The sequence below is a fragment of the Mercenaria mercenaria genome, chromosome 8, assembly GCF_021730395.1.
Source record: "Mercenaria mercenaria strain notata chromosome 8, MADL_Memer_1, whole genome shotgun sequence".
In the NCBI taxonomy this organism is placed as follows: domain Eukaryota; kingdom Metazoa; phylum Mollusca; class Bivalvia; order Venerida; family Veneridae; genus Mercenaria; species Mercenaria mercenaria.
The window spans coordinates 29,141,299-29,166,993 of NC_069368.1; the positions used below are offsets into that span (position 1 = coordinate 29,141,299).

Genomic DNA, 25,695 nt, shown 5'->3' on the forward strand with positions numbered 1-25,695 from the left:
TATATTTGACAATAAATAAATATTGATTTTAATAAAGGACTTAACACCTAATTAATATGTATTGTAATATTTACAGTGCAGATCGCTCTCTTTAATTTACGCGCATTGTTATGAAATGTCCGTCGGAACTGGCGAACCAACTGTATTTTTTAAATACATTTTCAAAAGATAGCTATTTTGTAACTTAACAGTTGCGAGATTGCCATCAACTCTACCACCACGTTGGCAAAATTGGAAACATGCGATTACTTCTATCATGTTTTTTATCACGTATTTACTGAGTCAAATGTATGATTGCATCAAATACCAAAACAAAAATGAGAAATGTTGAAACATCGTTTCTTGATTTTATTACGTAGTAATTCAAAAGAAAAACAAAATATTTCAAAGGCTGTCTGGCATACAATAAATCACTCCACAGCATCGACTTGGTCTCTTCCCCTGAAAAATAAAATTGGCTTAGTATAAAAACAGTAAGAAATTTTACGTTACAAGTACATAATGGTGGAAATGCGTGTTTAGCGAAATATGAGCTGTCATCAATTCGTTCTTGTTAGTTTACACAGACATCTCCGATAGAAGAACGAAAAAAGCTACAGATGAAAGAATAAGAAAAGTCGCTCTAGATTTATTTTATAAAACGTTGCTATGATCAAGCATACTACGTTGTCACAGAACGGACATGGAAAGATTTTCATGTTCAGATGCAGTCTCATGCATGTACATTCAGGGTACCATGTGCGCACATGAAAGAAACTGTATCTCTCGTGTCCCTTCTGTTACACCATAGTATACTACCATTACTTATTCTGTCTCTGATGTCTGGCTATCTCACACTTACCAACTGTGTAGTTCACTGTTGCAATAGATGGACATAATTCCGAACGCTGCAGAGATGTCTTCTGCATCATCTTCCAAAATACTATTTGAATCAAATATATGGGCATCGGTTCTGGCACCGTAATTATCACCACAGCTTCTAGAATCAAGCCCACAATTGACATCACGAACATCAAGACCGTCATCGTAGCTGCTTTTGTCTTTGTGACCACAAACTCTTCCATCGAATCTATCATCATCATCTTCATCATCAAGTCTGTCATCGCATTTGCCATTGCCTTTGTCACTTTCAACTCTTTCATCGCATCCATTTTTGTAATTGTCACCAACAACTCTGCCATCGCATCCATCTTCGCCTACGTTACCATCAGTTCTTCCATCGCATCTACCATCGCTTTTGTCACCATCAACTCTGCCATCGCATCCACCATCGTGATCATCACTATAAACTCTGCTATCGCACCCACCATCGCCTTTGTCACCATCAACTCTGTCGTCGCATACACCACCATCTTCATCACCATCAAATTTTCCACCGCATTCACCATCGACTTCGTCACCATCAATTCTACCATCGCATATATTATCATCTTCGTCACCATCAACTCTGCCATCACATCTACCATCGTCTTCATCATTGCCAACTCTGCCATCACATTCACCATCGTCGTCGTCACCATTAACTCCGCCATCAAGTTTGCCATCACATCCATCATCGTCTTTGTCACCATCAACTTTGCCATCGCATCCACCATCGTCTTCGTCACTATCAACTCTGGCATCGCATCCACAGTCGCCTCCGTCACCAACATTTTTGCCATCGCATCTACCATCGCGTTCGTCACCATTAACACTACCCTCGCGTGTGTCATTGTCTTTGTCACCATCAACTTTGCTATTGCATCTACCAATACCTTCGTCACTATGAACTCTGACATCACATTTACCATTGCCTTTGTCAAAATCAACTCTACCATCTGTCTGCTCAATTGGAGCGGAGTTTACCTCTTCATCTTCATTTATCCATCGAACTTTTCTCTCCATCCTATAGTGGGGCTGGCATCCGTGTTCTCCACATGTACATACGCTAGGATTAAAGCGGATCGTATCTACAACCATCTTGGGTGGCTTTGGCTTTTTTGCTTCATCTGACTTTGTAAGTGGTTCTGACTGTTTAGGTGGTTCTGAAATAGACAGACAAATTTCTATACAGATACATCGAGTATATACATTTAGTAGTTTTTAACCCGTTTATAGAATATCCATGATATAAATCAGAATCGCGTTAGGTGAGTAGTCTAAATTGGATTTAATATTTCCATTGGTCAAATTTAAGACAGGGGCTCAGAACCAACTAATCAGATGCCTAAGTGTAAGACTGCTCTCCAAACCCGATTGTTTAGATTAGCAATCTTAGAACCAGGTTTATATTTTATCAATCATTCTTCTCAAAGAGACTCTTTCACCCTGTTTGCTATTATGTTTGTTTCTTTTTTTTTGTTGTGTGTTGTGTGTGTGTGTGTGTGTTTGTGTGTGTGTGTGTGTGTGTGTTTTGTTAAAATGAAGTTGCTTAAAATTTGCTTCCAAATTGAATTTTCTAAAGTTGCTATTCTACATCTTTTTGATATTTTGCGAGTACAAAAAAAACAAAATGTAAATGGTTTGTACTGTAAGCAATGGCAATAACTCTCAATGTATGAATATAAAAACGGATTCAATTTACTGTTTCATCCAACAAGTCCGTTGAAGAAATTTCCTTGAATACTGGCTTAACTTTGCAATATCAATATAATTTATAAGGTTCATATCGTTCTTAATCAACGTCATTAGGGGTTGTATTTGGAACTTTGTGCTAATTTCCAAGTCAAAAATTAGTTTTCCCTGTTTGGAAGTCTTGCCTATGAAAACATCGAACAAAATAAATGCAATCCTCGAAAAAGTACACAATTTATGTTTACAAGGAAAGTAACTCTTGTAATGATGTTTTTTGGGAAATTCTGCAAGTTTTATAATCCACTGGCATAAAATAAAAAGAATGGTGTCCAAAATACCTGAAACTCACAATGGAAACGTCCCTTAGAAAATCGACTAAAAAGTAACTAAGATATTTTGAAAAATATTTAAAAAATTCCTATTGACACCCTAGCGTCACTGGAATAATGTATGTAATGAATATTTACGAAGAAATTAAAGAAAACTTATTTTCCAAACAGGAATTAGTCATTTCTCAACTCGATGGTATGATGTTAGGGCACGATTACATATCTCGGGCACTCGACATTAATATTTCAAGCGATCGGGATAAGATGTCCATCTCTTGAGATAATAAGTCGAGCGCTCGAGAAAATGTGTCGTGCACTCGAGATATTTCAGTCATAAACAAGAGAGTCACGAGATCTTAGATCGATCGCCTAAGTTTCACAGGTGAAGGTGTAAGATCATATATGAAATCAAGCCCCGCCCACGAACGAAAATGTTTGACGTATGAAATAAAGGAACACTCGTAGTTGATATACCCCATAAGGAATTGTTTGTATTATACTGATTTTGACACTTTTGAAGTCTAATATTTTGGAAATAGATTTTAGTCTGCATTCTTTGTTGGCAAATAAACACGGTTTTGAGTTCAGATGCGTAATAATCACGAAGGCCGAAGACAGACAGACATGTATATAGATAAATATATAGATCTCAACAAAAGTTGTTTACGCTAACAAGGCAATGCCGACATGGAGGGTTTGATTTTCTCTATATGTGTACAATTAATGAACACTTCTTGGCATGTTATCGATAAAATTATGTTGTTGTTGTTGTTGTTATTGTTGTTGTTTCAAAAATTAACTGAGTACTTGTCTGCTGTGATTGGATGTTTTTACTGGTATAACGTACATTGGTAATCTCTTACATTTAGCTAATCATTTTTGATTTATTTTACAATCTCTTATTTTTATTATAGTTATCAAAACATTTTTGATTTAGTTTATGTTGATGGTTATTTTTTGTTTGCTCTATCTTTTATTTTATTTTTAACAGAAGGCCACACTGAAACCCAAATTTTGTAATATGAGCCGTGCCACGAGAAAACCAACATAGTGACTTTGCGACCAGCATGGATCCAGACCAGCCTGCGCATCCGCGCAGTCCGGTCAGGATCCATGCTGTTCGCTAACAGTTTCTCTAATTGCAATAGGCTTTGAAAGCGAACATCATGGATCCTGACCAGACTGCGCGGTTGCGCAGTTTGGTCTGGATCCATGCTGGTCGCAAAGCCACTATGTTGGTTTTCTCGTGACGCGGCTCATATGTTTTAAGAACTGTTATATAAGTCGTTATATGTGACGTCTTTTAAATAATAATTATTATTATTATTCATATTAATATGAAAATCATTATCTTTCAGAATAAATCCACAAATCAGTTCTTTAATTTATTTGATTTGTAACAAATGGCACAAATATGGAACCGTGTTTGTTTATATTTGTGTTTAGGCTGTGAGACTCAGGTCGATGCAGGGTCACTAATGTTTTTTTTTTCTTTCGTTTATCATTTCGAGCCGAGTCTCGACTAATTATCTTGATATATGGATTGCCTCCCGGTCAGTAGTCAAATCTATTACCCGAGGTCCGAAGTGTTTTATTACATGTCATCAGAAATAAATTTTCATATGCTTTTTTGTCAAGTTTTGACCTAAATCCAGCAAAATTCAGTGAACTAGCGATATATAATAGGCGTCATGTAATAACTACAGATATAGCATTGTTTTGGATAGTAAATAATGAGCGAATATAGCGCATTTATAATGTACTTTCCGTAAGCACAGAACACTTACAGAAATAAAATACTGTAAAAATATAAAAAAAAAAATAATAAAAAGAATTTTTATAAGTACATTTCTTCGCAGAAAAATAATACATTATCACGAAAATATGTTATGTTCTTAAAATAAACACAAATGTTTTGAATTAGATTAAATATTACAATCTATCATGAATTAAAACATTTCTTACTGAAATTAAACATTACATAGAATTCATTATGTCTGTCCCCATCTAATCCCATATTTCGTTTGGAAAAAAAAGTCATGTATGTAACCTGGCATTAATTACTGTATTGTGAAATACATTTTCTGAAGATGAATCTGTGGAGCTTTTACAATTGTTAATCGTTGCACTAAGATTTCATGAACTCAGACCGGTCGTGATGTCCCAAAAAAAATTTCTAAATGAAATAAAAACTTAACTTACTGTAATGTATGTTGTATAATAAGTTTGGCTTGTACCACTGATCTCTTGTTTCCATTTTTCGTTAATTTATCAATACTCTTCCTCTCTGTATTTGCGCTTCACTTGTTACTATGACGTTGACGTCCTAAGCGTTGACGTCACTGACGTTGAACGTCATGATAGCATTGACGCAGGAAGAGTGACGTATCAATTCGTTGGACATGTTATGAATCAGAAACGTGATACTGTGACTTCACAGCGTCAACCATATCATATCTGTTCTATAAAAGCCAACATAATACATATGTTTTATTTATCAATAATACCTTTTTGTATGTATTCTGTCATTTTTCTTCAAGAAAATCAATTTTAGGCATAAATCTATCATTTTAATGTTCTTTACTTTGGCTTTCTAAACACCGTCTGATGGTAAAAAAGTGTTTTCTGTATTATTAACATTCCATGCTGATAGATAACTATGTCGACAAATCGTGGACGGGTATGGTTACAGAATATTGACACCCTAATATTGCCTCTAAAATAAGCTAGCTCAAATATATTTACAACTCTTCTGCGTGTACAAAAATGCAAATGATTTCTAATAAGACAGAATAATGCAAGATTGACAAAATCCTGCGGATAAGAATCAAAACTACCATAATTACTGGAATTAAGATTTTGGACATCATAACTGTTCGATACATTCAAATTTCGGACTGATAAACTGACGCTGAACATTTGATTGATCCTTAGGATCACTACAGTAAACATTTGGTAAAACTCAATTCAGCCTGACGAGACTTTGGTCGAATAAAAATTCTTCTGATTACGTTAGAAACGTTAACTGGAAGGCATTTAACCTAGTACGAAACCTATTTACATTGTATTTAAAATATTTTTATTTATTCATTTATTTATTTATTCATCTATTTATATTATTTTCATTCTGCTCATACTCTGCATTCGGCGCATGTTGTCGTAACTATGCCTGTGTATATGATTAGATTTTTATCTTTTTACGGTGGATTTCAGCCAAGCTAGTACCGTAAAATTTAAAACCGTCATCCCACACTGGCCATAGCTTTATCAGATCAAGTGGTTCCAACGTTGTTTGAGTGGTGAATTTTACGCCGATCAGATGGAGAATTATGGCCGATACTACAAATTTCCGGTATTGTAAGTATGATTTAAAGGAATTTCTACCCGTTAAATAACGAATCAAATGAAAACGATGGGTGCACCTGGAGCGCAAATGTGTCTATGTTTTAGCACATGTGTCCATTTAGCTGAGATTTGTGCCGTTTATTCAAACACTTCTGTACAGTCCGGCGGGGGAAGGAGATTTTTGATAGTTTTTGACAATATCGCATAAAATATAGTGTTAATCGGGAATAAGTAACTGTTAAAACACTTTTTATGTAACGGACTACCTCTTTAAACAAAGCATGTGTATTTTCATAGAATTATTCAGGGTTATTTCTGAAAAATCGGCCGAAAACCTAATTCAACGCCGTTTCGAGTGGGTCGGTATGCAACGCAATCAAGTGGATACCGTTCTGTGTCTTACTTGCGAAGTCTTATCCGTCTTAAAAACAGTCATTAAAGCCTAACAATGAATAAATTTAGTGAGCTTTATAGCATTATAATGATCTCGCCATTTCTAATATATTGTACATCGAACAATATCATTAAGTAAATAATAGTAATAGTTGGTAAAAACAAGAACCAGTTCACGGATATCTACCTCCTCCACGAATGGTACTGAACAGACTACCAAAATCGGGTTGACTCTTTAAATCAGTACAGTTACAGTTGGTTACTTTTTAGTCCTTTAAAACCAATACATTGCGATTTCATTACTAATTTGTTGTGCAATTAAGCTGTTCATACAAAATAAATAAAATTTGGTCCATGATAAAAGTATTGATCAGTTGTTTGTACATATTTTCATTCATATTCCTGTGGTAGCGTTCATTTATTTTCAGAGAAATAAATCACAAAGAACGTTAAAATTGGCCAGGGAAAAGACAAGATTTTATTTGTCCTCCATAAAACAGAAACAACGTAATAAACCTCTATGGTCCCGTTCAAAAATGAAAATACAAATGAAATACAGACACCAATGAAAGAAAATAAACGGACTAGCAATACTAATAGAGATGTGCCACAGCTTTTTCCAACGCGTACTTATTCGATTTGATAAGAGTTAGAAATATTGTAAAATAATGTATCTTTTGCTTCAGAAAGTTGTCCCAGGACAGCCTTGTCGCTTGCAATGTCTAAAAAATCTGTTTCTTCCTCTGTTAATTCTTCAAACATTTCATCACATAAAATTCTTTCTTTTAATACCTTATTGTGAACAGCTTTTTTTGTTGATATTTTGGTGCTTGAAGTTGGAGTTAGCAGTCTTTTCGGTTTTTAGCTCGACTATTCGAAGAATAGTCTAGCTATTCTACTCACCCTGGCGTCGGCGTCGGCGTCGGCGTCGGCGTCGGCGTCACACCTTGGTTAAGTTTTTGCATGCAAGTACATACAGCCATCAGTGAAAGGCATATAGCTTTGAAACTTATTTCTTCTTTTTCTAGGTCAATTACCAACCTCTCTGGGTCAAGTCCCATAACTCTGACATGTATTTTGAGCAAATTATGCCCCCTTTTGGACTTAGAAAATTTTGGTTAAAGTTTTACATGCAAGTTACTATCTCCAAAACTAATGCAGATATTAATTTGAAACTTCACATGTGTCTTCGGGGTTATAAAACTAGTTGATAGCAGCAAGTCCCATAACTCTGACTTTCATTTTGGCCAAATTATGCCCCCTTTTGGACTTAGAAAATTCTGGTTAAAGTTTTGCGTGCAAGTACATACAACTATTTCTAAAAGGCATATAGATTTAAAACTTATTTTTTCTTTTTCTAGATCAATTACCAACCTCACTGGGTCAAGTCCCATAACTCTGACATGTTATTTGAGCAAATTATGCCCCCTTTTAGACTTAGAAAATTTTGGTTAAAGTTTTACATGCAAGTTACTATCTCCAAAACTAATGCAGATATTGATTTGAAACTTCACATGTGTCTTCGGGGTTATAAAACTAGTTGATAGCAGCAAGTCCCATAACTCTGACTTTCATTTTGGCCAAATTATGCCCCCTTTTGGACTTAGAAAATTCTGGTTAAAGTTTTGCGTGCAAGTACATACAACTATTTCTAAAAGGCATATAGATTTAAAACTTATTTTTTCTTTTTCTAGATCAATTACCAACCTCACTGGGTCAAGTCCCATAACTCTGACATGTTTTTTGAGCAAATTATGCCCCTTTTAGACTTAGAAAATTTTGGTTAAAGTTTTACATGCAAGTTATTATCTCCAAAAATAATGCAGATATTGATTTGAAACTTCACATGTGTCTTCGGGGTTATAAAACTAGTTGATAGGATCAAGTCCCATAACTCTGACTTTCATTTTGGCCAAATTATGCCCCCTTTTGGACTTAGAAAATTCTGGTTGAAGTTTTGCGTGCAAGTACATACAGCTATTACTAAAAGGCATATAGATTTGAAACTTATTTTTTCTTTTTCTAGATCAATTACTAACCTCACTGCATCAAGTCCCAAAACTCTGGCATGTATTTTGGGCAAATTATGCCCCCTTTTGGACTTTGAAAATTCTGGTTAAAGTTTTACATGCAAGTTACTATCTCCAAAACTAATGCAGATATTGAATTGAAACTTCTCATGTGCCTTCGGGGTTATAAAACTAGTTGATAGCAGCAAGTCCCATAACTGATATGCATTTTGGTCAAATTATTCCCCCTTTTGAACTTAAAACTCTTTTGATATTTAACTTTTTTGGGTAATATTTTCCTGCTTCTGGGTCAATATTTCGAATAGTCGAGCTTGGCTGTCTTACGGACAGCTCTTGTTTTTATTATTATTCACTTTGAGGACATGCAGAAAACGCTCTTAATCGTTTGCTTGATGACACGTCTCTATTAGTATTGCTGGTCCGTTTATTTTCTTTCATTGGTGTCTGTATTTCATTTGTATTTTAATTTTTGAACGGGACCATAGAGGTTCATCACTTCGTTTCTGTTTTATGGAGGACAAATAAAATCTTGTCTTTTCCCTTGCCAATATTAACGTTCTCTGTGATTTATCTCTCTGAAAATAAATTAACGCTACACCGACAATATGAATGAAAATATATACAAACAACTGATCAATACTTTTATCATGGACCAAATTTTATTTATTTTGTATGAACAGCTTAAATGCACAACAAATCAGTAATGAAATCGCAATATACTGGTTTTAAGGGACTAAAAAGTAACCAACTGTAACTATACTGATTTAAAGAGTCAACCCGCTTTTGGTATGCAGTTCAGTACCATTCGTGGAGGAGAAAAATATCTGTGAAATGGTTCTTGTTTTTACGAACTATTACTATTATTTACTTAATGATATTGTTCGATGTTCATCCTTGCTTTATATTTTGTGTTGATGTTTTTTGACAATGTCCACAAAAATATGTTAAATGTTAAGCTAACATGAAATGTATAAGTACAGTATATTAGAAATGGCGGGATCATTATAATGCTATAAAACTCTCTAAATTTATTCATTGTTAGGCTTTAATGACTGTTTTTAAGACGGATAAGACTTCGCAAGTAAGACACAGAACGGTATCCACTTGATTGCGTTGCATACCGACCCACTCGAAACGGCGTTGAATTAGGTTTTCGGCCGATTTTTCAGAAATAACCCTGAATAATTCTATGAAAATACACATGCTTTGTTTAAAGAGATAGTCCTTTACACAAAAAGTGTTTTAACAGTTACTTATTCCGATTAACACTATATTTTATGCGATATTGTCAAAAACTGTCAAAAATCTCCTTCCCCCGCCGGACTGTACAGAAGTGTTTGAATAAACGGCACAAATCTCAGCTAAATGGACACATGTGCTAAAACATAGACACATTTGCGCTCCAGGTGCACCCATCGTTTTCATTTGATTCGTTATTTAACGGGTAGAAATTCCTTTAAATCATACTTACAATACCGGAAATTTATAGTATCGACCATATTTCTCCATCTGATCGGCGTAAAATTCACCGCTCAAACAACGTTGGAACCACTTGATCTGATAAAGCTATGGCCAGTGTGCATCCTGTCCATACGACTGAACCGATTTTGCAACGAATCCCCTCAAATTGTAGTTCAGAACTTTGCTACAAAAGCTACATTTTCATTGCAACAGAGGAACAAACACTTGCGTTGCAGTGCACCGATATTACTAAGGCTTGTGACTTCCTGTGCTGTTCTCACTTAATTGCGTTGAGCCGTTCTTATACAAAATATCAATTGTACCGTCTACCTGTCCTGTCTGCTCAACCCATTTGGCAGCGAATCCCCTAAAATTGTAGTTCACGGGATAAACTCAAGACATATTTTCATTGCAATAGAGCAACAAACACAGATTCCCGATCATAGTTTTACTAATACTATAGTATTATAAATTGCCATTCGAACACTCATTGTACCGTATACAATCGTGTTCTGTGGCATCTGAGATTTATTTAACCAGCGCCAAATATGTTTTATGGACCATGTATACTTACTTTTGCTATGTTAACATTTAGTTTTTATTTCAAATTTAAGGCTGCCATACCGCCTTTATTATTGTTTCGATTTGACAGCGAATTATGAAATCTTCAATTCATTCTGTGGTTTTTGTGATAGCAAATATCCATTTATGGATATTTAAGATATCATAAAATTTGATTAAGGATTTCATACCCTAAAACCAATTTTTAAGATTTCATGGAAATTGAACTATAGATGTTTATATTAAAAACCATTTTGTGACATCTTTGAATTTGAATTTTGAATTTAATGACATCCAAAATAATTAATGATCGTGATATCCATAAATTGATTAATGATGGCGCGTCTCATATCCTTTGAAAATATTCTGGATTCAATATACACAAGAGTTTGTTCAATTTTTATTGAACACGTTATAAAAGCAAAATATCTACACAGTGTACATACACATTACACATAATATTCAAAATTTTATATATATATATATATATATATATATATATATATATATATATATATATATATATATATATATATATATATATATATATATATATATATATATATATATATATATATATATATATATATAGTTCATGTATTCACACATCTTGTGTACACAAAATACTAAATATGTATCAAGATTAATGAACCTTTTCAATAAATTCTGCATGTTCATGTCATTGTACTGATGCCTAGGAATCGAAATGAAGAATATTAACAATTCAGTCTAGTCCTTTGTTGACATATTCAGAAAAGAACGATATAGCTTGATATTTGCTGAATCCTTTATCCGTTAACTGAGATACACACAAATGCTTCTGATGCTCATACATTCATGAAAATGTAAACAATTTAGTTATTGTATACCTAAATTAACACTGTTTAACATTCCCTTCTCTTTCATCAATGTTTACATTCAATATGCATATATTAAAACATATATAATATGTAAAACGTTCAAATACGACAAACTGTTGTAAGATACAAGTCATGACGGCACAATTTTTATGACACATGGCGATTTTCCAGCTTTATATGGTGGCGGAAAACCAGGAGTATACCTCCGGTAAGATTTGGACACCCGAGTTGAGCCACCGACCTACCGAAAACCAGCTAGATTGCTTCCACGCACGTAACAGTAACCCATCCAAAGTCAGGTTTTGAACCCAGAGGAATGATGGGTAAATGATCCAGTGGCTATATGGAAGTTCCATGTATCAATACGTCTGAGTTATGAACTTGTATTTTTTTGAAGAAGGTGGGTGGGGTCGAAACCACTAAAGGCGCACGTTCGGCGCCGATTTCGAAAGGTAATGAATAAGTCATTACAAGTGTATGAACAAAATCACGCGAAACAGGAGGTTTTTTTTTAGTCCTGTCTCAACTTGTTGGGCTTACGATACAACTTTTACGGTAATTACAAGTGTGCTCTTCTGAATTCCTGCAAAAACCCGTGTTGCCCTAATCGAATAAAATTTTGACCATTTGAACTTTCAGTTCAAAAAGGGAAAGTGAATTTTCTTTATACAAAACGCATATATAATACCCAGTGAAATCTTATCGTCGCCACAGCGCGAAACTGTCGTACATTTATCTTTCTTTATATGCAGTTACAGTAGTTTTGCGCAAAAGGGATGAAATGAACATAGGTTTCCAAATAACATGTAAATGGTTGATCTAAAACGCAGTCCTGAGAGAAAGCTTCTCTTTTGTAGAACATGTATTACATACATTGTTATAATTAGGATTGTCTTACTATGGCAAACAACTCACGAATGAATCTGAAATATGTTAACACAGAGTTACATCCCTTGATATATAATCCAATACCAGCAGAAGTAACAAATAGGTTTCCATAGGAGATCCCCTTTTTTTTCAGATTATTCACTGGTACTCTACGGCAGGACATATGATATAGCAGCAGTGTTGATTACCGGCTATTCTTTGACCGATATGTATCTTATCTGAAATACTTTTAATATATAGTTACCAAATAAAACAAAACTTTCCATTAAAATGCTTGTTTAGAATATTCAGAATTTTCTGATAAAATAAAATGGAAATAGACAAGGGAGTTTCAACCAACGCCTTGAACCAAGCTCTTTCTACAAATTACGCAGAATATGTCGTTTTCATTTCCAAACCGGCGTCAATCCACTTCCGGTAGTTGAAAACCAGGTTAGTGAACTACCTTGTCTTTTTATCATAATTGGCAAATCATTTAAATTATTTGGTATCTATAAATGTAAAGATATAAATATCAGTCTAAACACGGTGCGTAGTCTACACGGCGGCTATACGTTCAGCCGCAGAGTGCCTGTGAAGAGTATTCTGAACGGGGATATCTTTATCAACAAATCTCAATGCACAAAAAAATGATTTCATCATTGTTATAAGCTGCACTTTGAAAAAACCAACACATTCACACTATTCTAATATTAGAGCGATAGCAATTTCGTGCTACGAGTACGTGTAGAATTTTATTCTTTATCAAAATAAGCGTCTGACGTTTCGGAAGCACCTCGACAAATTTTTGCAGACGCTTTCTACTGTCGGGTACACGTACTTTTATAAGTTTGAAATTGCGCCCTAATCTTTGCTGTATCACATTATTTCAATATATTTACTAAATCGCTTTAAATAGTAACATCACCCGTTGGCTTATCAAAAATACTGTTTGGCCTTTCCTTTATATCGTTCATAAATGTAGACTGTTCCGGTAGGCATTGTTTATGACCTGACTTTCCGTAATTGTAAATATTAAGTCCATGGTTTAATGTGCGCTGACTGCTAGGTTCTATACGTAAGGCATCTCCGGATCCCATCGCAGGGTCCTCATCAAAATAATTGTAAGGAAGAAGGAAGAATCCAAGGTCAAGGCCGACTGTTGGGGTCACGGGTATATCCTCCATGTGTGGGATGTGATGTATGCCCATAGTCACCCAGGTCACTTGATCCTGAAAAGATTTATACGTGGTTTTATAGGTTATGAAATATTTATACGAATCAGTAAGAAATTTGTATGAAGCTGCAATTACCATTACAGTAATTGTAATTAAATACAATTATTACATACACGTTTTTATTCCCCGTTAAGTTACACTGGTGCCGGAAACGTCAATATTTTCCATACGCTGACAGACGCCTGAATTTCATATCTGGTGCGTGACGTAATTCAGTGTGTGTTGTTGCACTATTTTTTTCTATTTAGTTCAGTATTGTCAATCCTATTTAGCCTATTGAACATATTTATGATATTTCCCGATACAAAGCTAATAACCTGTAATTATTATTACAGTTTCAGTAATATTTCTTTATGTGATCGGATTATAGCATGGAAAGGAAATAATTTTAGCACTGTCCGGAGTCATAAGAAAAATTCACATCTGGCAGGAGGTCGTCTAATACATTCCTAATGAAAACTAAATATACATTTGCTGTATATTAAAAGCAGTGTATACTGAATGTTTTTCATAGTCCTATAGTAAACGGGAAACCTTTCTTTTTAAATAAATAATCAGTGAGTTCGTCGCAGTGATTGATGGACCCTTTGAAAGCTTTGGTAATTATATTTCATTCCATAGTATACAAAAATTCAGGACGTGAAACATCAAGTCCCAACACCACTGACTGACGTTGTCTGTAAATATAAATACACTTATTAACCCTTACCCTGCTGAATTTCTAAAATTGACTGGTCCACCAATAAATTTGGGCAAAGCCATTTATTATTCAAAGGGGCGTTCACTGAAAATTTACTGACTGAATAGCGAACAGTGCAGACCCGGATTTGCAGGCTGATCTTGGTCTGCACAGGTCGCAAAGGCAGGTTAAAGGTTAAATAATCAATGTCTTCGCGTTGTTTATCTTTGGATATAAAAACAGCTCAGAGATCTAATGCACAAATTAAACCCGAACGCAAAAATGTATAAGCACCAGTGAACTGTGGTAAATCAGGTGATATATCACAAGAAGGCGTTGTTTATTCTAATTTAGAAAATAATGAAAATATCTGCCAAAGTTGTCATGAAGAGCGGGCATTATACGGCAGTTTGACGTCACTATAATGACATCAAAATGTTAGCGCGTCAACGGTTGTTTATCTCGGAATATACAATGCTTCACTTCCATGTTTGTTTTAATGACAAATATTAAGCTATGTATGAACTGTATTTTTACCTCGTCATTTATTATTTCGTTGTCGTCAATAAAACTCTGAAAATTGACAACAGGGTCCTTGGCGTCCCAGATAGCATACATGGAGCTGCTACGTCTTTCCTCTTCCTTGTATTTGGTTACAGCAACTTGGTACCGTGACCACGATACAGATGGTTCTTGTCCTGTGCCTTCTTCGACCATCTAGAAAGATACCATTTCACGTATAACATTGTACCAGTTTAAAGTATCAGTTTCCAGGGCTTTTCCATCCAAGACAACTTTAATAGAACTGAATGAATGTTATAAATATTGTAACTCAAATACCTTTTATTAAAAATGTTACGATATATTATACCAAAATGTAACATCAGATAATACGAGCTTTGTAAAGCAACTTTTAATGGATGATCATTAATTAATACCCTACCTGTTTTGAAATTCCTCTTGTGAACAGTCTGTACGCTCTTGGTACACCATAAGGCGATAGAACATTATTGTTGTAGAATGTCAGATATTTTGGCTTGTCAAAACTATACTTTACTGCTGCCTCTTTTTCTGATTTCACTTGATTTCGAACCATTCTTGTTTGGGTGTATCTGGCTCGGTCTTCTATAGACCACTGTGTATTATCAATCTTAATCGGCTTTATTTCTATATATTCAAACCTGTTTTTCGTTCCGTGTATGTCCATATCCGTTTTGAAGTGGAACATATGGTGGTGAATATTTCCGGTCACATGATCGCGCAACCGGAAGCCGTAATTATCTTCTGGTTGGAATCGGAAGGAAGTCAGTATATATCCTGTAGACACAACTTTAACCTCAACCGCGCCATTTTGGTGAAAAATGAAATCAAAAATATAATCATAATTAACTACTGTTGCTATTGTTCGAACTGTAAGTACAATATCCATCATTCCTTCGTAAAACATTGTACCGGAACTAGATAAATGCCTGCGCAGTGGAAGACCTGTGTTATGCTCAAACACACAGAAAGCCCTATCAACATGGAATGGCTGTTCTAATGACTCAATAACATGGTCAGCACTGAGGTAAGTTGAATGGGACGGACAGTCGGTTCCTGAAACAAGTGACCGAACCCGTGACCCAATTAAAGCTACGCTATCCACATAATCTGCAAATCTCTGAGCCGGACTGTCGGCTGAGTAAAATACGGCAATGTCTTGCAAACTTAACTCATAAACAATTCTTTCATTGTTATATCTGATGTCAAACATCTGAGGACCCGAAATAGTAGACATCCTTATGTCAAAGTCCCATCCCATGTATTTGATATGCCGACCTTCTATAGAATATCTTTTTCCACTTGGTTCAAAAGCCGTAGGTTGTAATAATGGCTCCTCTGGAAATAATGTTCCCCTCCTGTTCATTGAAGAATACAGCTTCTTATCCTTTGTCGGAAAGGCAATTTTTGTTTTTGTGACAGAGCCGGTTTCATAAGATCTAAGAAGGTTTTCTAAGCTTTTGAACATCTGATTACCATAATAAATCTTGTCTATAGTATATTTTTCAACCTCATTACTTGTAAGATCCATGAGTACGAGAAAGTCTAATGGATGGAGACTCCAAAACTCAACAACAGGTGTGAGCCAAAACCACATTTTTCTTGCCATCGTCTCTCCGGACGATGCCGGGGACATTGGCGTTATCATTTGGAATTCTAGACAATTTTCAGCGCAGTCCCCCAATGTTCCACCATAACTTTCTTCCAAAATTTTACCAACTTTACTTTTTATTTCCACATGCAGCTTAGTAACCGCTCCGACGATTTCAGGAGCAGTTAACGGACGGTATCGAAAAGGCCGGGGGGTCTGTGCTTTCTTCCTTATTGGATTAGGTAGTGGGCTCACGATATATTCCTGCACATAAGGCTCGGGCCTGTCGCCTCTGAATATAACAACACTGGCTTCTCTTTCTGGCGGCGATCTACCCTTGTCAAGAAAATTTAAAGTTTGTTCTTTGTTAGGAATATGAAGTTCCATAGTATAAATGTAACTCACGTTACACGCAATTTCAGACGGCTTAACGAGATTTAAATCCGATTGTCCGTATAAATATTCTTTTATTGACAAAATCTCTTCTCGCGTGAGATCATGAAATGGCGGTAAAACGTCTGGCGGATCAAGATTTATCCTGCTGCTGCTTGCAGGACAGCTCTCCGTTTTGGAGTCCAATTTATTCTGCATCTGGGACACCACGAGCGCAAAGGCGACGATAAGAGCGATGACGGCCACACTCAGGACAATAACAACTATCCTGCACACGCCAATCACGCGTCGGTACTTCCCTGGCGTTCCTGAGTCGGACATTTTATGAGCTGAAATAGAAGAAAAAATATACTTGATCAACATGAATTAAAGCCAACAAAATATTTCAATGTAATGGGAACAAAGGGCGTATTACAGAACAAGTTCCCATGAACAAAATCAGTCAAACCAGGGCCCAGTTCGAAACTTAAACAGACTGTTAAACTAATCGCCTGTTACATTTTGATTCAAAATACTAGTCTTGGTGGGAAACACTAGTGTGATGTTTTAATTTTATTGTAAAGACGTTTTAGTGTTCATAATCCTTAAGTCATACATTTGTTTTTCAAAGTTTTCTAAAATGTTGAAATATTACTTTAAAAGTTAATCGACTGTTAGCTTAATCAACTGTTAAAGATTCGAACAACTAGGCCCAGGTCTGCTAACATTTTGCTTAGTTACATTCTATGCTTTCAATGGATCTTTTTGCAGATTTTATTTATTGTCTATAGCGTTGCACATTTCATTTACAAACTTCATGACCTCTCACGAAGAGACTCGACTAGTGTTTTGCTTAATCGGTCCTATGTTTCAAAACGATCTTGTTGTAGATTTGATAAACCTTCGTGACAACATGTGCGACAGTCGTGAAAAAAGTTGCCTAATAGGCGGACTCATTTCTTTCGGATAATAGAGTCCTTTTCTTATGCGTTTTACTTAACCCAATACTAGAAGTTGAAGATCTAGAAATGCTGCGAGTGTCATAACATATAATGGACAGGCTCAATCAAAATGTTGCTTGGTTGTATTTTATACTTCCAACTGATCTTCTTTTAGGTTTGATTACCTCGAGCAAAATAATAAAATATCATGCAACCCATTTCGGGGAGAATTTTTTTCTAGTCTTCGGCTTCTACATAATTATGATGTTACTGAATCTGATATTTAGTGAAATGGAATCCCTTAAGGTTTTTTACTACATGTATATCGTCTGTAGAATGTCATACGGACAACAAAATGGCTTGATTCTACATACCAAGTTTGGTGAGATCTAAACTCATGAAGGGTGAGATTGTGAAAAATAATACGGATGGATGGAAGTGTCTTTGACTATCTAGTTAATTAAAGTGAACTCAAACATAATACGGCCACAAATTTAAAACATTTACTTGTTTATTTTTATCTTTATCTTTATATTCTAAAGTCTCAAACCATTAACGGGTCTTTCAACTTATTAAATAAGATAATTTCAGTGTTTCAACTAGTTTTCCTTGCGATTATACTCTTACATTTCATAATCACAATCTTCTTTGTCCTCTACAAAGGTTAAAACTGTATTGAAATAAGCATATGTTTAAAATCATGACATGTTTTCTTCCTCATGCAAATTACTTATAAGATTCATAGCTGAAAAAGGTTACATTGTACTATAAAATGCTCCTTCTGAACCTTGTACTGCATAAGTATACTTGAGCCGCGCCATGAGAAAACCAACATAGTGGGTTTGCGACCAGCATGGATCCAGAGCAGCCTGCGCATCCGCGCAGTCTGGTCAGGATCCATGCTGTTCGCTAACAGTCTCTGTAATTGCAATAGGCTTTGAAAGCGAACAGCATGGATCCAGACCAGCCTGCGCATCCAAAGCCACTATGTTGGTTTTCTCATGGCGCGGCTCAATTGTGTGTTATTCTGACCAGTGAAAGAGGTTTATTGGTACAGCTTAACATTCAATTTGGTATTAAAAACATTTCTCTAACAATTTGCGTTAACAAGACACATTTGCGTTAACAAGACAAATACATTTTTCTAAACCACTTGCGTTAACAAGACAAATACATTTTTCTAAACCATTTGCGTTCACAAGACACGTGCATTCTTTTTCTAAACATTTGCTTTAATAAGATGTGCATTTTTCTAACCATTTGCATTAACAAGACTCACATTTTCTGAAATCATCTGCGTTAACAAGACATATACATTTTATTTTCTAATCATATGGACATTTTTCTATTTGCGTTATCAAGAGACGTACATTTTTCTCACCAGTTGCATTAACAAGACACAAATCTTTCTAAACATTTGCGTTAACAAGACACATACATTTTTTTTCTTAACTTTGATACAGTATTGTAACACAGGTTGTCCAACATCTGGAAAGTTTCGGAGCCTATTTTGTATTCGTGATTTTGATGCTCTGCATGGGCATTACGTGATAGCGTGCCTAAATTGCTGATCTTTTTAGCTCAGACGCTTATTTCCGTTTTAAGCGTTTTAAAACAAGTATATATCTGAATTCAGATTGTGTTCCATTAAGAGCAGGGGTTATCACTGTATCAGCTAAACGCATTACTAATATATATATATATACAATTTATATCAGTGATCAACCTACATAAATTATGTGAAGGTTATTCAATGATTAGATTCACATTAAACTCACGTACTTAAAGCATTCATTTTGAAAATCGAAAATACGAGGCATGCAATGCACACTTACAATATATTTACACAACTGTATGCTTTCCAAATATTTTGCCGAAGAAGCTTTCTGCGTCAGCAGATAACGACAAAAAAACATATGGTTAGTATAAATAAATAACCCAATTTCATGCGAATTTGCTATGCTTCAATATGACTGGCCTTGAATAAAAAAAATTGTTTTATGAAATGATTTTTTTGAGTCTGTAAATGTTGATCCAACAGTATAAGAGCTTACTTAAGTACCCCGTAGTGTAAGAGTTAGAAGAGGCACAGCATTGTGAACAAAGGAAGTCCGATAAGTGATAGAACCTACCCTGAACAAATAGTGTATGTAAAAACTAAATGTTAAAATATGCTTATATTTTTCTACAATATGATCAATTCTTACGAGATCGGTCTATGACCTAGTTTTGGCGATGTTGCAGACACCAGTGTTGAAGAACATAATTTCAGCTACAATGCTAGATGTATATGGATAGAATAAGTCAATTGAAATCTAAAATGAACGTTTTTACAACTTGATATCATTTTATTGTGTAGAAAACAGCACCGGTAAAGGCATGCGTAAAGCTTAAAACATAAAACCACAACTTGCCATGCCGCACGAGTAAACAACTATAGTACGTGCATGTATAACTTTCAAATTGTCCACCATAAAGTTGAAGGATATATATACAAAATATACGGACAAATGAAGCATGTTGTACTAAAACATAGACAACAATTTGTTAAGTGACAATCCTCAAGCTGGTTATGCGAAAAATGTAGTATGACTAAGAAATGAAGCTACAGACGGGGTCATTAATTAGAGACACACATCGGCTGCATCTTTTTAGGAGGGGGTGTCTCATAAATTCAGACAAGCGTAGTTGAAATTGCATAGCTGATGCTGTGATAATGAATTTGTGCCGCACCATCAGAAAACCAACATGGTGCATTTGCGACCAGCATGGATCCAGATCCATGCGCAGTCTGGTCAGGATCCATGCTGTTCGCTTTCAAAACCTATTGCATTTAGAGAAACCGTTAGCGAACAGCATGGATCCTGACCAGACTGCGCTAGTCGCAAATGCACTATGTTGGTTTTCTCACGGCGCGGCTCATTCAGCACTTTACTTCAGTAAGCTTCAAGAATGCTAATTACTTCTTGGTCTTTAGCTGTATGGCAGTGTAGTTTGTGTATGATTCCATGAAAACTGTTCCGGAGAATACATATATAGTGTTAATTAAAGCTCCTAACTGAGGCAGTGTCCATTGTTCAGAAAGCAAACAGTACCATCGGTGCAGTAAATAACCAGTATCCGTGGTACAGCAAACAAACAGTACCAATGGTCCAGCAAACAAACAGTACCAGTGGTCCAGCAAACAAATAGTATCCAAACAAACAAGACCCGAGAGCGGTGGTATAGTGGATAAGGTGTCGGCCGTTCAATCCAGGGGTCGTGGGTTCGAGCCCCACTGGGATCACGACCATGATTTCTCATAAGACACCAGTACTGGTTTTTCCAGGAAGCGGACTCAAGAGTGGTTCCAATAAGCTTGAAGCATTCATCACAATCGAGCTAAAACAAATTAGCATAAACTAAACAGTACCCGTGGTCCAACAAAATCATGGTCGAGCAAACAAACAGTATCCATGGTTCATCAAACAAACAGCACCAATGGTCCATCAAATAAACAGTACCCATGGTCCAACAAACAAACAGCAGCAATGGTCCAGCAAACAAGCACTACCCATGGTCCAACAAACAAACATACAAAATGGTCCATCAAACAAACAGTATCCATGGTCCAACAAACAGCCCATGGTCCAACAAACAAACATACAAACAGCAGCAATAGTCCAGCAAACAAGCAGTACCCATGGTCCAACAAACAAGCATACAAGCAGGAGCAATAGTCCAGCAAACAAGCAGTGCCCATGGTCCAACAAACAAACATACAAACAGCAGCAATAGTCCAGCAAACAAGCAGTACCCATGGTCCAACAAACAAACATACAAACAGGAGCAATAGTCCAGCAAACAAGCAGTACCCATGGCCAAACAAACAAACATATAAATGGCCCATCAAACAAAGAGTGTCCATGGTCCAACAAACAAACATACAAACAGCAGCAATGGTCCAGCAAACGAACAGTACCCATGGTCCAACAAACAAACATACAAAATGGTCCATCAAACAAACAGTATCCATGGTCCAACAAACAAACATACAAACAGGAGCAATAGTCCAGCAAACAAGCAGTACCCATGGTCAAACAAACAAACATATAAATGGCCCATCAAACAAACAGTATCCATGGTCCAACAAACAAACATACAAACAGCAGCAATGGTCCAGCAAACGAACAGTACCCATGGTCCAACAAACAAACATACAAAATGGTCCATCAAACAAACAGTTTCCATGGAACAACAAACAAACATACAAACAGCAGCAATGGTCCAGCAAATGAACAGCACCCACGGTCCAACAAACAAACATACAAACAGCAGCAATGGTCCAGCAAACAAACAGTACCCATGGTCCAACAAACAAACATACAAACAGCAGCAATGGTCCAGCAAACAAGCAGTACCCATGGTCCAACAAACAAACATACGAATGGTCCATCAAACAAACAGTATCCATGGTCCAAAAAACAAACATACAAACAGCACCAATGGTCCAGCAAACAAACAGTACCCATGGTCCAACAAACATACATACAAACAGCAGCAATGGTCCAGCAAACAAACAGTATCCATGGTCCAGCAAAAATCATGGCCGAGCAAACAAACAATACACATGGTTCAGCAAACAAACAGTATCCATGGTCCAGCAAAAATCATGGCCAAGCAAACAAACAGTATCCATGGTCCAACAAACAAACAGTATCCATGGTCGAACAAACAAACAGTAGCAATGGTCCAGCAAACAAACAATATCCTAGATGCAGAAAACAAACAGTACCCATGGTCCACCAATAGTCCAGCAACCAAAAGAAGTAAACCATATTGATTTTGACTGGATAGAATGTAGTGCTTATCAAATCAAGCAAAACGAAGTTTTCTATAAAATATAAATATTTTAACAAGTGTTGGCTGTTGTCACAATACAACTGCATGTAACAGCGGGTATCTTGCCTTCTAATTTCAGTGGTGACTAGAAAAGAAAAATGCAAAGGAAAGATCGATTGGTTATGGATATATACACATCCTTTATTTATCTCTGAAAGAATATTTTTGGATAAAACTCCATGCTGGTCAACTGTCAGTGTTTGGACCTTAGCGAAACGGTGGGGAGGGGCATTTACATGTATTCTTGTTTTTATTTTTATCCAGCTGTATTAAAGGGGGTGAAAACGACCTTTGTCTTCCCTGCAGTTATTTGATTAAACATATTATCTTCTTTAAATCACAGATGAAAGTATTAAAAATTGTACTTTTATCTACTTAGACATCAGAGGACCTATATACTACTGACATACACTGCCTTTAAGCGTATCGTACAATATGCCCTGTAGGTTCAAGTATATACATGGAGCTGTCAAAAGAGCTAAAAATTGAAACTAAAAGTTAGTCTAGAATCTGATAACATTTTACTCCTGTATTAAATGAAAGTGTTACATCAGTGTAAATAAATTGAGCCGTGCCATGGGAAAACCAACATAGTGGGTGTGCGATCAGCATGGATCCAGACCAGCCTGCGCATCCGCGCAGTCTGGTCAGGATCCATGCTGTTCGCTAACAGTTTCTCCAATTCCAATAGGCTTTAAAAGCGAACAGCATGGAGCCTGACCAGACTGCGCGGATGCGCAGGCTGGTCTGGATCCATGCTGGTCGCACACCCACTATGTTGGTTTTCCCATGGCACGGCTCAATTATGTTATACTTTGCAACAATGGAGTAAAGTAGCTATTGCTGACCAACCCTCGAATTTCTGACATGAAATATTGGCGCGTTTACCATTTAAGGACGCCCTGTCATTATACTGGTACATAAAACTTACAAACATCAACATTCTAATGAAATACCATTATCATATAAGATAGTAAAATTACAACAGTTCTAGTAAGCATCTAAACTTGACACTTTGTGTGATGCTGAAAAGCTTACGATTTTTTAAGGCCTTTAAGCGTTAGTGGTAATTAGATACTTTTATATCTTGAAAAAAAAGGAGTAAAAGATTAAATTGTTTTAAGAGTTTGTCTTAGTATACTGCTACAATGAACTATATTTGTACGAACATGTGGACGGTGAAACAAATGAACATTTTGTACATGTATAAATGCACGTCAACGTTCGTACGTCGCCTGTAAACGTTTGTATTAGCAGTCTTGATTAAAATGAAAAAGCGGTGAATAAAAAATGAGCCCTACCTTACAGAAGCCTATTTATACAATAGGCCCAACTTGTTTAAAACATAAAAACAACAAATGAATATAATCGCTATGTGACAGAAATGAAAATTTCACGCGCTTATATGTCGAAATAAAAACTAGAAGATTAACAACAGCGACTTTGTAAAACCTTAAATTGAAATAGCCATTAAAGTTATCTAGCTCTAATTAAAATTTGTCATATTGAGAAATGTATATGTATATATGATAATTAAGTTGAAGGAATGATGGGCTATGGAGGCGACAAATCATTTGCATATTAATAACGTTGTGTAAAAAAACATACGGAAGAAATCCAAATCTAATGATTATGTGTCATGATTATTGACTGGCATGCATACATTTATAACGTATCGTCATTAATAACTTCATGAAACATAGGCATACAGATGTATGTCTTACTTATATACAGTTGGAGTCACATGAACACAGTTTAGAATTTAGCTTGGAGGAAGACCAAGGGTTTTTCAGATCAGTGGCGATCACTTTAATAGAATCCACGGCCTGATATGTGTGTTTTTTTCTGGGGTGGGGGGGGGGGGGGGGGGCTCACTTCCGAACCGGTTATCGGAAGTTTAGATTGTTAAGCCTGTATGGGGAAAAATTGACACAGTTTAATAAGCGAATGAAGGTCATGTTTGCAGATCCGAGCCTGCGACCTCCGGCTAAGCGGTCTGTACACTATCCACATGACTATTCGGAGGCATTCCTTAAATATAGGACTTTTTTTAATTGTAAATTAACTGAAGTTAATGTTGCTTATTTTTGCTTTAATACGTCCGGTCAATTAATTTGTTCATTCTTTGAAATACATTACTGTAATACAACATTTATTTTTCTAAGCATAACTTACTTTAAATCTCTTCTATTTTTATCGTTTTTAGTTTCGAAAAAAAAGGAGAAAAAAAAACACAAGGAAAAAGAAAGGATAAAGACATTTAATGCGCTTTAAGCAAATGCCATCCCGACATCAAAATGCACGTACCTGTGAATGATTCAGATGAGGTATGTCCTTTCCAGCTTATAAATTCCCAACTCATAAATTCATTACTTTATCCTTCATGTATATATCACTCCGATAAATTCCACCACATACATAAACAATAATTACAGAAGCGCGAAATGCAAGCTCAGAGAATAGAGTGAAAAATATGGCCCGATGCCCCAGATCGACTGGCTTGTCATTTACGCTACGTTATCTCACGTAAATCTTGACGGCCGAAAAACAGAGGAAAACTTGTCGCTGTATGTTAAATAATTCGCCAAGATTACTCGCATTAAAGTAAATAAAATTTTGATTACGAAAATGCTGATAATAAAATTTACGACTCATAAAAAACAAGAGACAAAATCAACGACTGTAATAAACCGTTTAATTAAGTGCATTATACATCGATCTCAGGCAAGTTAAACTTTAACCCTTTAATTTAAATTTCTATTTCATTATATTCATGACATGTCTATGTAAATATATATAAGCATGATATGTGATACAGCAAATATAATATGAATTTGTTCATGTCATATACACGTATTAATATATAATCTTGTATTTCTTGTTGTATGAAATGTGCGTTGATTAAGCTATTTATGATAGGACAAGGGCCATTCATTTTCTCCTAGGTTGCATATTTAGATATTAACAGAGGTCATAAGGTCATTTAGTTATATGTTGACCATGATTTACTAGCAATAAAATTATGATTATCATATCCAGTAATTTACATGTATA

At 35.8% G+C, this 25,695-nt stretch overlaps 2 protein-coding genes across 2 annotated transcripts; both read right to left on the minus strand.

The window, feature by feature from the left end:
* Window positions 1-323: 323 nt before the first annotated feature.
* LOC123566675 (protein qua-1-like) lies at window positions 324-5,203 on the minus strand. The gene is made up of 3 exons (XM_045360980.2): window positions 5,085-5,203; window positions 842-2,024; window positions 324-441 (listed from the first exon to the last, which is right to left on the minus strand). Exons 1-3 carry the CDS (start codon window positions 5,137-5,139, stop codon window positions 411-413), a joined length of 1,269 nt encoding a protein of 422 aa, XP_045216915.2. The 5' UTR covers window positions 5,140-5,203; the 3' UTR covers window positions 324-410.
* Window positions 5,204-11,928: 6,725 nt separating this feature from the next.
* On the minus strand, window positions 11,929-25,346 carry LOC123566674 (putative amine oxidase [copper-containing]). The gene is made up of 4 exons (XM_045360978.2): window positions 24,949-25,346; window positions 15,260-17,169; window positions 14,854-15,033; window positions 11,929-13,631 (listed from the first exon to the last, which is right to left on the minus strand). Exons 1-4 carry the CDS (start codon window positions 25,001-25,003, stop codon window positions 13,311-13,313), a joined length of 2,466 nt encoding a protein of 821 aa, XP_045216913.2. The 5' UTR covers window positions 25,004-25,346; the 3' UTR covers window positions 11,929-13,310.
* Between the last annotated feature and the right edge of the window lie 349 nt (window positions 25,347-25,695).

Coding starts and splice junctions, on each gene's coding strand:
- LOC123566674 (XM_045360978.2), bottom strand. CDS start 25,003: ATGAGTTGGGAATTTATAAGCTGGAAAGGACATACCTCATCTGAATCA. Junction 17,170..24,948: donor CTCATCTGAATCATTCACAG/GTACGTGCATTT, acceptor CTTCTATTTCAG/CTCATAAAATGTCCGACTCA. Junction 13,632..14,853: donor ACGAAATAATAAATGACGAG/GTAAAAATACAG, acceptor AAATCTTTTCAG/GATCAAGTGACCTGGGTGAC.
- LOC123566675 (XM_045360980.2), bottom strand. CDS start 5,139: ATGGAAACAAGAGATCAGTGGTACAAGCCAAACTTATTATACAACATA. Junction 2,025..5,084: donor ATTATACAACATACATTACA/GTAAGTTAAGTT, acceptor TGTCTATTTCAG/AACCACCTAAACAGTCAGAA. Junction 442..841: donor AACAGTGAACTACACAGTTG/GTAAGTGTGAGA, acceptor TTTATTTTTCAG/GGGAAGAGACCAAGTCGATG.